The sequence below is a fragment of the Salvelinus fontinalis genome, chromosome 31 (assembly GCF_029448725.1).
Source record: "Salvelinus fontinalis isolate EN_2023a chromosome 31, ASM2944872v1, whole genome shotgun sequence".
Taxonomy (NCBI): Eukaryota; Metazoa; Chordata; class Actinopteri; order Salmoniformes; family Salmonidae; genus Salvelinus; species Salvelinus fontinalis.
Genome location: NC_074695.1, coordinates 547,893 through 563,005, shown reverse-complemented (window position 1 = coordinate 563,005; position 15,113 = coordinate 547,893). Strand labels below are relative to the sequence as shown.

General features: G+C 38.8%; 1 protein-coding gene across 8 annotated transcripts; it reads left to right on the top strand.

The window, feature by feature from the left end:
- Positions 1-376: 376 nt before the first annotated feature.
- zgc:113363 (uncharacterized protein LOC791449 homolog) lies at positions 377-13,670 on the top strand. 8 transcript variants are annotated; one of them, XR_008755383.1, is made up of 6 exons: positions 378-1,216; positions 2,660-2,906; positions 4,475-4,618; positions 4,762-5,037; positions 9,136-9,686; positions 9,728-13,670. XR_008755383.1 is itself a non-coding variant. In XM_055891070.1 (5 exons), exons 2-5 carry the CDS (start codon positions 2,705-2,707, stop codon positions 9,390-9,392), a joined length of 879 nt encoding a protein of 292 aa, XP_055747045.1. In that variant the 5' UTR covers positions 377-1,216; positions 2,644-2,704; the 3' UTR covers positions 9,393-13,670. The 8 variants fall into 8 exon arrangements, 3 of the variants coding, with proteins under 3 accessions (XP_055747045.1, XP_055747046.1, XP_055747044.1); XR_008755384.1 differs by having other exon boundaries at positions 9,136-10,066; positions 10,137-13,670; XR_008755385.1 differs by having other exon boundaries at positions 9,136-10,288; positions 10,359-13,670.
- Positions 13,671-15,113: the final 1,443 nt, after the last annotated feature.

Below are 15,113 nucleotides of genomic sequence, written 5' to 3'. Positions count from 1 at the left end.
GCCCAGCGTCGCCCAGGTTAGGGGAGGGAGCTCTAGCGACTCCTTGTGGCGGGACGGGCACCTGCAAGCTGACTTCGGTCGCCAGTTGTACAGTGTTTCCTCCAACACATTGGTGCGGCCGACTTCCGGGGTTAAGCGAGCAGTGTTTCAAGAAGCAGTGCGGCTTGGCAGGGTCGTGTTTCGGAGGACGCACGGCTCTCGACCTTCGCCTCTCCCGAGTCCGTCCGGCAGTTGCAGCGATGGGACAAGACTGTAACTACCAATTGGATGTCACTGAAAAGTAAAAAAAAATATATAAATATTCAGACCCCTTGACCCCCCCCCCCCCCCCAATCAATCTACACACAATAACAAATCAAAAACAGGTTTTTATCATTTTTTTCAAATGTATAAAAACGGAAATATCACATTTACATAAGTATTCAGACCCTTTACCCAGTACTTTGTTAAAGTACCTTTTGACGCTGTAAGCTTGGCACATTCTTACCATTTCGCTAAAACGGAACAGCTGATAATAGTGGCAGTTGCCTGTAATGACAGATAGTCTCCACTAGTTGGCAGTATTGCATAAAAGACTTAACACCTGAGCAGCACTGACGCGTTTTGGGGAATAGGCAACGTGTTAAAAAAAAACGAGTATAAAACAGACACTTGTAGCTGAAAGAGATTTGTCTTATTTAATTAGATATTCAGTAGCCTATCTAAACTAGAAAAGGGATAATAGCAGTCAAAACTGCCCACATAACACGCATTGTGACACACAGATATATGTAGTCATGATAAGAAGAAGCATGTTTTATATTAAAAGTTTCGCGTCAAAGTTTTTTTGGGGGGAAATATAGGTTAGGCCAAAACAAATGCCAAGTGTGTCAAATATTCAACAGCTGACAAGATAGACACATCCCCAGTTAGCTCTAATGATGTGAACACATTGACTGTTATTCAAGTAACCCGAGTTTCTTACTTGTGGGAAAGGAAGCGGAGGTGGTCTATCTTGATGACGCTCGACCCCATCCCCGTCTCGCACTCCAACTGTTGCCCCGTTCATCCGCTAACGCGCATCTGTCGGCGCAGTCACTGCTCGCTTTCAAGACCAGCACACGGGACTAGCCTATTACCGACAGAATGTCGCGGAATGTCAAGTTTTTCCGATAGTTTACAAACTAATGTTTTCTGCATTGTTTCACCCGTGGTCTAAGACTGGCATCACGTTCAGGTAAGCATACTAATAGGTTCAAATTAGCGGGGTTTTTGTTTGGGATAGTTTCTTACTGTGTAGGCGTTTGATTTATTTTGAAGATGAATTTGTTTTTTCATAGCAGTTTACCAAATTGGCCTTAATTCATAAAGACTAGACTATAATGATGTAAAAAATGATAACCCTAGAATACTTAATTTGTGCATTTCCATGAACTATGACATCTGTTAATTACTGGTTAGTAAAATGTCAGTTTAACATCAGTAAAGTAACATTTTCGTAGCCAATTCTAGACTTGTAGGCAATGAATAATATGACTAATAAACTAAAGCTAGTTTGAATGTTGATTTGGTGTCAACGAACCAATGTTGTCGGTAATCATAAAGATTAAGCATGAAACGTCAAGACGTGGAGAAGACAACACAAGTCAAAAATAGGCGAAGTGAATATTCAAAAAATAGGGAAGACATTGCATATGAAAAATGGAAAATGTGAAATCAGAATTCACTTTATTTTTTAAAACACACACACACACACACACACACATACACATACATACCAGGTCCTCATATAAAATATATTTAGACCATGTACTGTCTTTTGGACTTGTACCCTAAAGGTGCCTTGTACCCTAAAGGTGCCTTGTACCCTAAAGGTGCCTTGTACCCTAAAGGTGCCTTGTACCCTAAAGGTGCCTTGTACCCTAAAGGTCCCTTGTACCCTAAAGGTGCCTTGTACCCTAAAGGTGCCTTGTACCCTAAAGGTGCCTTGTACCCTAAAGGTGTCTTGTACCCTAAAGGTGTCTTGTACCCTAAATCTGTCCATTGACCTAGTTTTATATGTTCCCTACTGTACTCTGTGTACATGTAACAGATGTAACTTTACGTCTTCCCCTCGCCCCGACACGGGCGCGAACCAGGGAACCTCTGCACACATCAACAACGGTCGCCCACGAAGCATCGTTACCCATCGCTCCACAAAGGCCGCGGCTCTTGCAGAGCAAGGGGCAACCCTACTTAATGTCTCAGAGCAAGTGACGTAACTGATTGAAATGCTACTAGCGCGTACCCGCTAACTAGCTAGCCATTTCACATCCGTTACATATACTACAGTCAGGTAACCATCCATACAAGGGTGTTTTGCTCATGGAACAAAAGTACTTTAAACTTCTGTGTAATTAATATCTCTGAGATCAATTCCACATCTGAAATTGTTTCTCTGTCTGTTTTAATTAATTTCATAATATTTAGTTTAGGCCGGGATTTAATCCGATCGTGTTTTGTCAGCTATGCACCTTTTAAAAGGCAATGTTTCATTCGCAGAGACCGCTTTTACGTTAAACGTTGCATAGGTCATGTCAATCGAAAATTACCTTTTAAATGCCAAGAGCAATTATATAACTTGGATCTACCACTGATGGGATTGAATCCCAGCCTTAACCCCAGCCTGTGTTATGTTCAGGGTTGGTAACAGGTGTCTGGAGAGGAGACTGCCTGTCTGGACAACATGGAGCTGCTACAGCAGGAGAGGACAGGAGAGACAGTCATCAGTCAGGACAGGGTCAAGGGTCAGGAGGGGACCAAGTGCCCCCTGGACCTCCCAGAGTACCAGACCACACAGCCACAGCTAATACCCAGTGTTTTTACCCAACAGCCACTGTCTAATGGGACAGCCGGGGAACACACAGGTGTGGCTATAGTGGATACAGGTGAGGTTATAGTGGATACAGGTGAGGTTATAGTGGATACAGGTGAGGTTATAGTGGACACAGGTGAGGTTATAGTGGACACAGGTGAGGTTATAGTGGATACAGTTTGGGTTATAATGCATACATGTGAGGTTATAGTGGGTACAGGTTGGGTTATAGTGGATACAGGTGAGGTTATAGTGGGTACAGGTTGGGTTATAGTGGATACAGATGAGGTTATAGTGGATACAGGTTGGGTTATAGTGACTACAGGTTGGGGTTATAGTGGATACAGGTGAGGTTATAGTGAATACAAGTTGGGTTATAGTGGATACAGGTTAGGTTATAGTGGATACAGGTTGGGCTATAGTGGATACAGGTGAGGTTATAGTGGGTACAGGTTGGGTTATAGTGGGTACAGGTTGGGTTATAGTGGATACAGGTGAGGTTATAGTGGATACAGGTTGGGCTATAGTGCATACAGGTTAGGCTATAGTGGATACAGGTTGGGTTATAGCGGATACAGGTTAGGTTATAGTGGATACAGGTGAGGTTATAGTGGATACAAGTTGGGTTATAGTGGCTACAGGTGAGGTTATAGTGGCTACAGGTGAGGTTATAGTGGCTACAGTTGAGGTTATATTGTATACAGGTGAGGTTATAGTGGATACAGGTTGGGTTATAGTGGCTATAGGTGAGGTTATAGTGGATACAGGTTGGGTTATAGTGGCTACAGGTGAGGTTATAGTGGGTACAGGTTGGGTAATAGTGGCTACAGGTGAGGTTATATTGTATACAGGTGAGGTTTACAGTGGACAAAGGTGTGGTTATAGTGGATACAGGTGAGGTTATATTGTATACAGGTGAGGTTTACAGTGGACAAAGGTGTGGTTATAGTGGATACAGGTGAGGTTATAGTGGATACAGGTGAGGTTTACAGTGGACAAAGGTGTGGCTATAGTGGATACAGGTGAGGTTATATGGTATACAGGTGAGGTTTACAGTGGACAAAGGTGTGGCTATAGTGGATACAGGTGAGGTTATATGGTATACAGGTTAGGTTATAGTGGATACAGGTTAGGTTATAGTGGATACAGGTTGGGTTATAGAGGATACAGGTGAGGTTATATGGTATACAGGTTAGGTTATAGTGGATACAGGTATGGCTATAGTGGATACAGGTGAGGTTATATGGTATACAGGTTAGGTTATAGTGGATACAGGTTGGGTTATAGAGGATACAGGTTGGGTTATAGTGGATACAGGTGAGGTTATATGGTATACAGGTTAGGTTATAGTGGCTACAGGTGTATACCATGTGTATTCTGTGCTGGTTCAGCAGAGCTCCCAGGGCCCTCTGTAAGTGTTATTGTATTGATCATGATTCAGCAGAGCTCCCAGGGCCCTCTGTAAGTGTTATTGTATTGATCATGATTCAGCAGAGCTCCCAGAGCCCTCTGTAAGTGTTATTGTATTGATCATTATTCAGCAGAGCTCCCAGAGCCCTCTGTAAGTGTTATTGTATTGATCATTATTCAGCAGAGCTCCCAGAGCCCTCTGTAAGTGTTATTGTATTGATCATGGTTCAGCAGAGCTCCCAGAGCCCTCTGTAAGGTCTGCCAGAGCTGATGGTGAAGATAGTGATGACTCTATGACAGATCTCAACACAACTGACGACGCGTCACATCTCCTACCAAACAGTATACCATCAAACCCATACCATCTACAGAGAGGTAATGCTACTGATAATGATGGAATCTCGTTTAACACTTCAAAACATTAGCTCAACAGCTTCTCCTTTTTATTAACTTTATTGTAAAATGTTCAGCGTTGTATAAAAGGTAAACATTGATTGATTGACTGCTCACTCACACAGTCGAGCTTCCCAGTGGGGTCCCTGTGTCGTCCAGTCCGACAACGTCCCCTGAGACCCTGATCAATGGAGCCTCCACCTCCCCCGTCTGTACTCCTCCTTCTGCCTCTGTTAACCAGACAGGATGGAGCCCTCCTCAGTCCCCCCAGTCCCCCCAGTCCCCAGCCTGTGACAGACACCATGGACACCCTATTAAAAAACAACACCTGCCGTCCACCACAAGGAGCCAGAACTCATTGAAAACAGACGCCACCCAGATAAAGGAAATAGCTGGAGACGGTGAGAATAAAAACATATTATTATATGTTTCATAGACAGTCAATATATTTATTTATATATCTGTTGTAGCTTCGTTACATGTATGATTATACAAAAGTGGACAGAAAAGATGGGTAGGACTGTGTAAAAAAAAATGAACAGTGGAATAAGGTCTTCAATTATTGTTGACTTGAGTTTCGAAGAATATTTTTGTTCAGGTGTTAGGGTCCCTTCTACACTGCTCGGGTAACAATAACTATGCCAGAAAAGAAGCCACTTCATTGGTCTTAGCTGGCAGAATCGTTGATTTGAACCAATTGAAATAGGTTCCTGTCTGGGGCAGTGTGAACAGATCACCAGAGCACACATTGAGGAATGTCCCCCCCGTCACTACGATCTAGTCTTTATCTTAAAGCCACCTTGAAGCCCCGTTCCCCTCTGACAGCTTTATCAGTCCAGTTCTGCTGCATGGCCCCTCACCGTCAGACTGATAAACAGGATATGTTGACCTGTTGTTTTGTGGCGTTGCAAAAGTCACCAAACGGCTAAAAAGAAAATAATGTGTTTTTTTTTAACTGTATTTTGACACTCAGTTTTTTGTTATTCAATGATATAAAATGAGGCTTTGTTATTATTAAGCTGGCTAAATAGATGAAATGTAATTGATTGATACATTAATTGATTGATATGCCACTAATGTATGTATGGCTAAGTGTTAATCTTCTGTCGCTCTTCACCCCTCCTGGCCTTAAATATACCGTATTTAATATATTACAGTATTAGGTGTTAACCCTGGGTCCTTAAATATACTGTATTTAATATATTACAGTATTAGGTGTTAACCCTGGGTCCTGGCCTTAAATATACTGTATTTAATATATTACATTATTAGGTGTTAACCCTGGGTATTTAGTATATTACAGTATTAGGTGTTAACCCTGGGTCCTTAAATATACTGTATTTAATATATTACATTATTAGGTGTTAACCCTGTGTATTTAATATATTACAGTATTAGGTGTTAACCCTGGGTCCTTAAATATACCGTATTTAATATATTACAGTATTAGGTGTTAACCCTGGGTCCTTAAATATACAGTATTTAATATATTACAGTATTAGGTGTTAACCCTGGGTCCTTAAATATACTGTATTTAATATATTACAGTATTAGGTGTTAACCCTGGGTCCTGGCCTTAAATATACCGTATTTAATATATTACAGTATTAGGTGTTAACCCTGGGTCCTTAAATATACTGTATTTAATATATTACAGTATTAGGTGTTAACCCTGGGTCCTTAAATACACCGTATTTAATATATTACAGTATTAGGTGTTAACCCTGGGTCCTTAAATATACCGTATTTAATATATTACAGTATTAGGTGTTAACCCTGGGTATTTAGTATATTACAGTATTAGGTGTTAACCCTGTGTATTTAATATATTACAGTATTAGGTGTTAACCCTGGGTCCTTAAATACACCGTATTTAATATATTACAGTATTAGGTGTTAACCCTGGGTCCTTAAATATACTGTATTTAATATATTACAGTATTAGGTGTTAACCCTGTGTATTTAGTATATTACAGTATTAGGTGTTAACCCTGTGTATTTAATATATTACAGTATTAGGTGTTAACCCTGGGTCCTTAAATATACCGTATTTAATATATTACAGTATTAGGTGTTAACCCTGGGTCCTTAAATATACCGTATTTAATATATTACATTATTAGGTGTTAACCCTGGGTCCTGGCCTTAAATATACTGTATTTAATATATTACATTATTAGGTGTTAACCCTGGGTATTTAGTATATTACAGTATTAGGTGTTAACCCTGGGTCCTTAAATATACTGTATTTAATATATTATAGTATTAGGTGTTAACCCTGGGTCCTGGCCTTAAATATACCGTATTTAATATATTACATTATTAGGTGTTAACCCTGGGTATTTAGTATATTACAGTATTAGGTGTTAACCCTGGGTCCTTAAATATACTGTATTTAATATATTACAGTATTAGGTGTTAACCCTGTATCCTGGCCTTAAATATACAGTATTTAATATATTACAGTATTAGGTGTTAACCCTGGGTCCTTAAATATACTGTATTTAATATATTACAGTATTAGGTGTTAACCCTGGGTCCTTAAATATACTGTATTTAATATATTACAGTATTAGGTGTTAACCCTGGGTCCTTAAATATACCGTATTTAATATATTACAGTATTAGGTGTTAACCCTGGGGCCTTAAATATACAGTATTTAATATATTACAGTATTAGGTGTTAACCCTGTGTATTTAGTATATTACAGTATTAGGTGTTAACCCTGGGTCCTTAAATATACTGTATTTAATATATTACAGTATTAGGTGTTAACCCTGGGTCCTGGCCTTAAATATACCGTATTTAATATATTACAGTATTAGGTGTTAACCCTGGGTCCTTAAATACACCGTATTTAATATATTACAGTATTAGGTGTTAACCCTGGGTCCTTAAATATACTGTATTTAATATATTACAGTATTAGGTGTTAACCCTGGGTCCTTAAATATACTGTATTTAATATATTACAGTATTAGGTGTTAACCCTGGGTCCTTAAATACACCGTATTTAATATATTACAGTATTAGGTGTTAACCCTGGGTCCTTAAATATACTGTATTTAATATATTACAGTATTAGGTGTTAACCCTGGGTCCTTAAATATACTGTATTTAATATATTACAGTATTAGGTGTTAACCCTGGGTCCTTAAATATACTGTATTTAATATATTACAGTATTAGGTGTTAACCCTGGGTCCTTAAATATACTGTATTTAATATATTACAGTATTAGGTGTTACCCCTGTGTATTTAGTATATTACCGTATTAGGTGTTAACCCTGGGTCCTTAAATATACTGTATTTAATATATTACAGTATTAGGTGTTAACCCTGTGTATTTAATATAGTACAGTATTAGGTGTTAACCCTGGGTCCTTAAATATACAGTATTTAATATATTACAGTATTAGGTGTTAACCCTGGGTCCTTAAATATACCGTATTTAATATATTACAGTATTAGGTGTTACCCCTGTGTATTTAGTATATTACAGTATTAGGTGTTAACCCTGGGTCCTGGCCTTAAATACACCGTATTTAATATATTACAGTATTAGGTGTTAACCCTGGGTCCTTAAATATACTGTATTTAATATATTACAGTATTAGGTGTTAACCCTGGGTCCTTAAATATACTGTATTTAATATATTACAGTATTAGGTGTTAACCCTGGGTCCTGGCCTTAAATACACCGTATTTAATATATTACAGTATTAGGTGTTAACCCTGGGTCCTGGCCTTAAATATACTGTATTTAATATATTACAGTATTAGGTGTTAACCCTGGGTCCTGGCCTTAAATATACTGTATTTAATATATTACAGTATTAGGTGTTAACCCTGGGTCCTTAAATATACCGTATTTAATATATTACAGTATTAGGTGTTAACCCTGGGTCCTGGCCTTAAATATACTGTATTTAATATATTACAGTATTAGGTGTTAACCCTGGGTCCTTAAATATACTGTATTTAATATATTACAGTATTAGGTGTTAACCCTGGGTCCTTAAATATACCGTATTTAATATATTACATTATTAGGTGTTAACCCTGGGTCCTGGCCTTAAATATACCGTATTTAATATATTACATTATTAGGTGTTAACCCTGGGTATTTAGTATATTACAGTATTAGGTGTTAACCCTGGGTCCTTAAATATACTGTATTTAATATATTACAGTATTAGGTGTTAACCCTGGGTCCTTAAATATACTGTATTTAATATATTACAGTATTAGGTGTTAACCCTGGGTCCTTAAATATACTGTATTTAGTATATAACATTATTATTATTTTATATTATGCCTCTGTGCGGTCTTTTCTTGTATTTAACCAGGAAAAGACCGTTGAGTTTAGAACCCTCTTTTAGGAGGCGGACCTGTCATGAGGTCAGCAGGAAGTTGTCAGCATGTACACAGAACACAATATGTTCTCTATATTATAATTCAATATGTGACTAAGTGTTATCCCCCCCTCCCCCCCTAGACTGCTGTGTACACTGTGTCCTGGCCTGTCTGTTCTGTGAGGTGCTGTCCCTGTGCTCGGTGCTGGCCCAGTGTCTGGCGTGTGGAGAGGGCTGTGAGGTGCTGTGTTGCTGTGGGGAGGGAGCTGCCGGCGGGTTGGCCTGTGGGGAGGACGCCTGCTCTGCCCTGTTGAATTGTGGGATACTGGAGGACTGCTGCGAGTCTTCAGACTGTCTGGAGATCTGTCTGGAGTGTTGTTCTATCTGCTTCCCTGTCTAGAAGAAGAAGAAGAAGGAAGAGGAAGAAGAACATTGAAATATTTGCCGTAAAGACAGGCGGAGTGGCTCTGTGTTAGGCCTCCGAAACAGACTGAGCCTTAATAGACAGGACAAATGATCACAACCACCATGTTGAACTCTTTTCTATTACCCTCGTCGGACATCTTTGTTCTACACTAACATTGATTAAAGTTTGGGTTTATTTAATATCAATGTTTATTTTGCAAAGCCATTAGGCCACAGCACAGGTTGAGGATGAGGTGCTGTAGTGAGCAGTCTGACCAATCAGGATGAGGTGTTGTACTGAGCAGTCTGACCAATCAGGATGAGGATGAGATGTTGTACTGAGCAGTCTGACCAATCAGGATGAGGTGTTGTAGTGAGCAGTCTGACCAATCAGGATGAGGATGAGATGTTGTACTGAGCAGTCTGACCAATCAGGATGAGGATGAGATGTTGTACTGAGCAGTCTGACCAATCAGGTTGAGGATGAGATGTTGTACTGAGCAGTCTGACCAATCAGGATGAGATGTTGTACTGAGCAGTCTGACCAATCAGGATGAGGTGTTGTAGTGAGCAGTCTGACCAATCAGGTTGAGATGTTGTACTGAGCAGTCTGACCAATCAGGTTGAGGATGAGATGTTGTACTGAGCAGTCTGACCAATCAGGATGAGGTGTTGTAGTGAGCAGTCTGACCAATCAGGATGAGATGTTGTAGTGAGCAGTCTGACCAATCAGGATGAGGATGAGATGTTGTACTGAGCAGTCTGACCAATCAGGTTGAGATGCTGTAGTGAGCAGTCTGACCAATCAGGATGAGATGTTGTAGTGAGCAGTCTGACCAATCAGGATGAGGATGAGATGTTGTACTGAGCAGTCTGACCAATCAGGATGAGGTGTTGTAGTGAGCAGTCTGACCAATCAGGATGAGATGTTGTAGTGAGCAGTCTGACCAATCAGGATGAGGATGAGATGTTGTACTGAGCAGTCTGACCAATCAGGTTGAGATGCTGTAGTGAGCAGTCTGACCAATCAGGATGAGGATGTGATGTTGTACTGAGCAGTCTGACCAATCAGGATGAGGATGAGATGTTGTACTGAGCAGTCTGACCAATCAGGTTGAGATGCTGTAGTGAGCAGTCTGACCAATCAGGATGAGGATGTGATGTTGTACTGAGCAGTCTGACCAATCAGGATGAGATGTTGTACTGAGCAGTCTGACCAATCAGGATGAGATGTTGTACTGAGCAGTCTGACCAATCAGGATGAGATGTTGTAGTGAGCAGTCTGACCAATCAGGATGAGATGTTGTACTGAGCAGTCTGACCAATCAGGATGAGATGTTGTACTGAGCAGTCTGACCAATCAGGATGAGGATGAGATGTTGTACTGAGCAGTCTGACCAATCAGGATGAGGTGTTGTACTGAGCAGTCTGACCAATCAGGATGAGATGTTGTAGTGAGCAGTCTGACCAATCAGGATGAGGTGCTGTAGTGAGCAGTCTGACCAATCAGGATGAGGTGCTGTAGTGAGCAGTCTGACCAATCAGGATGAGGATGAGATGTTGTAGTGAGCAGTCTGACCAATCAGGATGAGGTGCGGTAGTGAGCAGTCTGACCAATCAGGACGAGGTGCTGTAGTGAGCAGTCTGACCAATCAGGATGAGGTGTTGTACTGAGCAGTCTGACCAATCAGGTTGAGATGTTGTACTGAGCAGTCTGACCAATCAGGATGAGATGTTGTAGTCTGACCAATCAGGATGAGGTGTTGTACTGAGCAGTCTGACCAATCAGGATGAGGTGTTGTAGTCTGACCAATCAGGATGAGGTGTTGTACTGAGCAGTCTGACCAATCAGGATGAGATGTTGTAGTGAGCAGTCTGACCAATCAGGTTGAGATGTTGTAGTGAGCAGTCTGACCAATCAGGATGAGGTGTTGTACTGAGCAGTCTGACCAATCAGGATGAGGTGTTGTACTGAGCAGTCTGACCAATCAGGATGAGATGTTGTAGTGAGCAGTCTGACCAATCAGGTTGAGGATGAGATGTTGTACTGAGCAGTCTGACCAATCAGGATGAGGTGTTGTACTGAGCAGTCTGACCAATCAGGATGAGGTGCTGTAGTGAGCAGTCTGACCAATCAGGATGAGGTGTTGTACTGAGCAGTCTGACCAATCAGGATGAGGTGTTGTACTGAGCAGTCTGACCAATCAGGATGAGGTGTTGTACTGAGCAGTCTGACCAATCAGGATGAGGTGTTGTACTGAGCAGTCTGACCAATCAGGATGAGGTGCTGTAGTGAGCAGTCTGACCAGTCGTAAAATGTTATTCATTCTCAAAAATAGAAGTTTTTTTAATAGGAAGCTAGAACTAAAGGATGCATAGTATATACTGAAGAAGGAATGACAAGTCAACGTTGAGGAAGTAATGGGATGATTGTAGACGTTGAGGAAGTAATGGGATGACTGTAGACGTTGAGGAAGTAATGGGATGACTGTAGACGTTGAGGAAGTAATGGGATGATTGTAGACGTTGAGGAAGTAATGGGATGACTGTAGATCATGACAGTTAACAGTACAGTGATACAGATGGAGAATCGTCATTTGACCAGTTTCTCACAGCAGGAAAAGAATCCTGCAACAACAGGAAATGGGAATTATTGTTCTGGATTATAATTAATGGACATTTTTTTGTTGGGGTTGATACAGTATTCGTAAGGGAAAATCTAGGCTGCAATTTCATAGTGGAAATTACAATCTTTAGAAGCTTTAAAAAAAATCTCAAATACAGCATCTGTTTTTTTTTTTTTTTTTTTTTAAAATATGAGATTTAACATTGGTTTATAAGATATGTTTTTACAATATGAGATTTAACATTGGTTTATAAGATATGTTTTTACAATATGAGATTTAACATTGGTTTATAAGATATGTTTTTACAATATGAGATTTAACATTGGTTTATAAGATATGTTTTTACAATATGAGATTTAACATTGGTTTATAAGATATGTTTTTACAATATGAGATTTAACATTGGTTTATAAGATATGTTTTTACAATATGAGATTTAACATTGGTTTATAAGATATGTTTTTACAATATGAGATTTAACATTGGTTTATAAGATATGTTTTTACAATATGAGATTTAACATTGGTTTATAAGATATGTTTTTACAATATGAGATTTAACATTGGTTTATAAGACATCTTGTGCCACTTGCCTCTGTCTGGACTAGTACACACTATACGCTATCTATGTGAAAATTAACCTCTGCTGTTTCCTTTACATAGACAACATGTTGTAAGACAAGATGATTAGAAAAGTAGGTGAAACAGCAGTTTAAACCTCTACTAAACCTTCTCCTCTCCCTAAAACAGTCACTTCTGGAATATCACTGTTTTCCTTTCTCTTTAACTTGCAGGAAATCTGTTTGTTAAGTATACAATATCTAGTCTGGATGTTAAGTATACAATATCTAGTCTGGATGTTAAGTATACAATATCTAGTCTGGATGTTAAGTATACAGTATCTAGTCTGGATGTTAAGTATACAGTATCTAGTCTGGATGTTAAGTATACAATATCTAGTCTGGATGTTAAGTATACAATATCTAGTCTGGATGTTAAGTATACAGTTTCTAGTCTGGATGTTAAGTATACAATATCTAGTCTGGATGTTAAGTATACAATATCTAGTCTGGATGTTAAGTATACAATATCTAGTCTGGATGTTAAGTATACAATATCTAGTCTGGATGTTAAGTATACAATATCTAGTCTGGATGTTAAGTATACAGTATCTAGTCTGGATGTTAAGTATACAGTATCTAGTCTGGATGTTAAGTATACAATATATATTCTGGATGTTAAGTATACAGTATTTTGTCTGGTTTCAGAGTACAGTGTCTAGTCTCGATGTTAAGTATACAATATCTAGTTTGGATGTTAAGTATACAATATCTAGTTTGGATGTTAAGTATACAATATCTAGTTTGGATGTTAAAAACCTCTACAGGATCGCGTGTGTCCCCGCGGGACGGTTGAGCTAACGTAGGCTAATGCGATTAGCATGAGGTTGTAAGTAACAAGAACATCTCCCAGGACATAGACATATCTGATATTGGCAGAAAGCTTAAATTATTGTGAATCTAACTGCACTGTCCAATTTACAGTAGCTATTACAGTGAAATAATACCATGCTATTGTTTGAGGAGAGTGCACAATTATGAACTTGAAAATGTATTAATAAACCAATTGGGCAGTCTTGATACAACATTTTGAACAGATATGCAATGGTTCTTTGGATCAGTCTAAAACTTTGCACATACACTGCTGCCATCTAGTGGCCAACATCTAAATTGCGCCTGGGCTGGAATAATACATTATGGCCTTTCTCTTGCATTTCAAAGATGATGGTACAAACAAACAAAAAAACGCATGTGTTTTTATTTGTATAATCTTCTACCAGATCTAATGTGTTATATTCTCCTACATTCATTTCACATGTCCACAAACTTCAAAGTGTTTGTTTTCAAATGGTATCAAGAATATGCATATCCTTGCTTCAGGACCTGAGCTACATGCAGTTAGATTTGGGTATGTCATTTTAGGCAAAACATTTTTTTTTTAAAGAGTTGGATCCTTATAAGGTTTTTAAGTACACAGTATATAGTCTGGTTTAAGAGTACAGTATCTAGTCTGGATGCTAAGTACACAGTATATAGTCTGGTTTAAGAGTACAGTATCTAGTCTGGATGCTAAGTACACAGTATATAGTCTGGTTTAAGAGTACAGTATCTAGTCTGAATGCTAAGTACACAATATCTAGTCTGGTTTAAGAGTACAGTATCTAGTCAATGCTAAGTACACAATATCTAGTCTGGTTTAAGAGTACAGTATCTAGTCTGGATGCTAAGTACACAGTATATAGTCTGGTTTAAGAGTACAGTATCTAGTCTGGATGCTAAGTACACAGTATATAGTCTGGTTTAAGAGTACAGTATCTAGTCTGAATGCTAAGTACACAATATCTAGTCTGGTTTAAGAGTACAGTATCTAGTCTGAATGCTAAGTACACAATATCTAGTCTGGTTTAAGAGTACAGTATCTAGTCTGGATGCTAAGTACACAGTATATAGTCTGGTTTAAGAGTACAGTATCTAGTCTGGATGCTAAGTACACAGTATATAGTCTGGTTTAAGAGTACAGTATCTAGTCTGGATGCTAAGTACACAGTATATAGTCTGGTTTAAGAGTACAGTATCTAGTCTGAATGCTAAGTACACAATATCTAGTCTGGTTTAAGAGTACAGTATCTAGTCTGAATGCTAAGTACACAATATCTAGTCTGGTTTAAGAGTACAGTATCTAGTCTGGATGCTAAGTACACAGTATATAGTCTGGTTTAAGAGTACAGTATCTAGTCTGAATGCTAAGTACACAGTATATAGTCTGGTTTAAGAGTACAGTATCTAGTCTGAATGCTAAGTACACAGTATATAGTCTGGTTTAAGAGTACAGTATCTAGTCTGGATATTAAGCATGCGTGGTTATTAAACTGTGTCAATAACCATGTGTCCATCCACATTTTTTATTCAAGTAAAGTCATAGAAATAAAAAAGAAAATCAAGAGAAGGTTTCTATACAATTGAATAAATACAGACAGATAATTTGTTCATTCGACATGGTGGGATATTTTTGTGTCTGTAAAATTAGTTA

Coding starts and splice junctions, on each gene's coding strand:
- zgc:113363 (XM_055891070.1), top strand. CDS start 2,705: ATGGAGCTGCTACAGCAGGAGAGGACAGGAGAGACAGTCATCAGTCAG. Junction 2,907..4,474: donor TGTGGCTATAGTGGATACAG/GTGAGGTTATAG, acceptor ATCATGGTTCAG/CAGAGCTCCCAGAGCCCTCT. Junction 4,619..4,761: donor CCCATACCATCTACAGAGAG/GTAATGCTACTG, acceptor TCACTCACACAG/TCGAGCTTCCCAGTGGGGTC.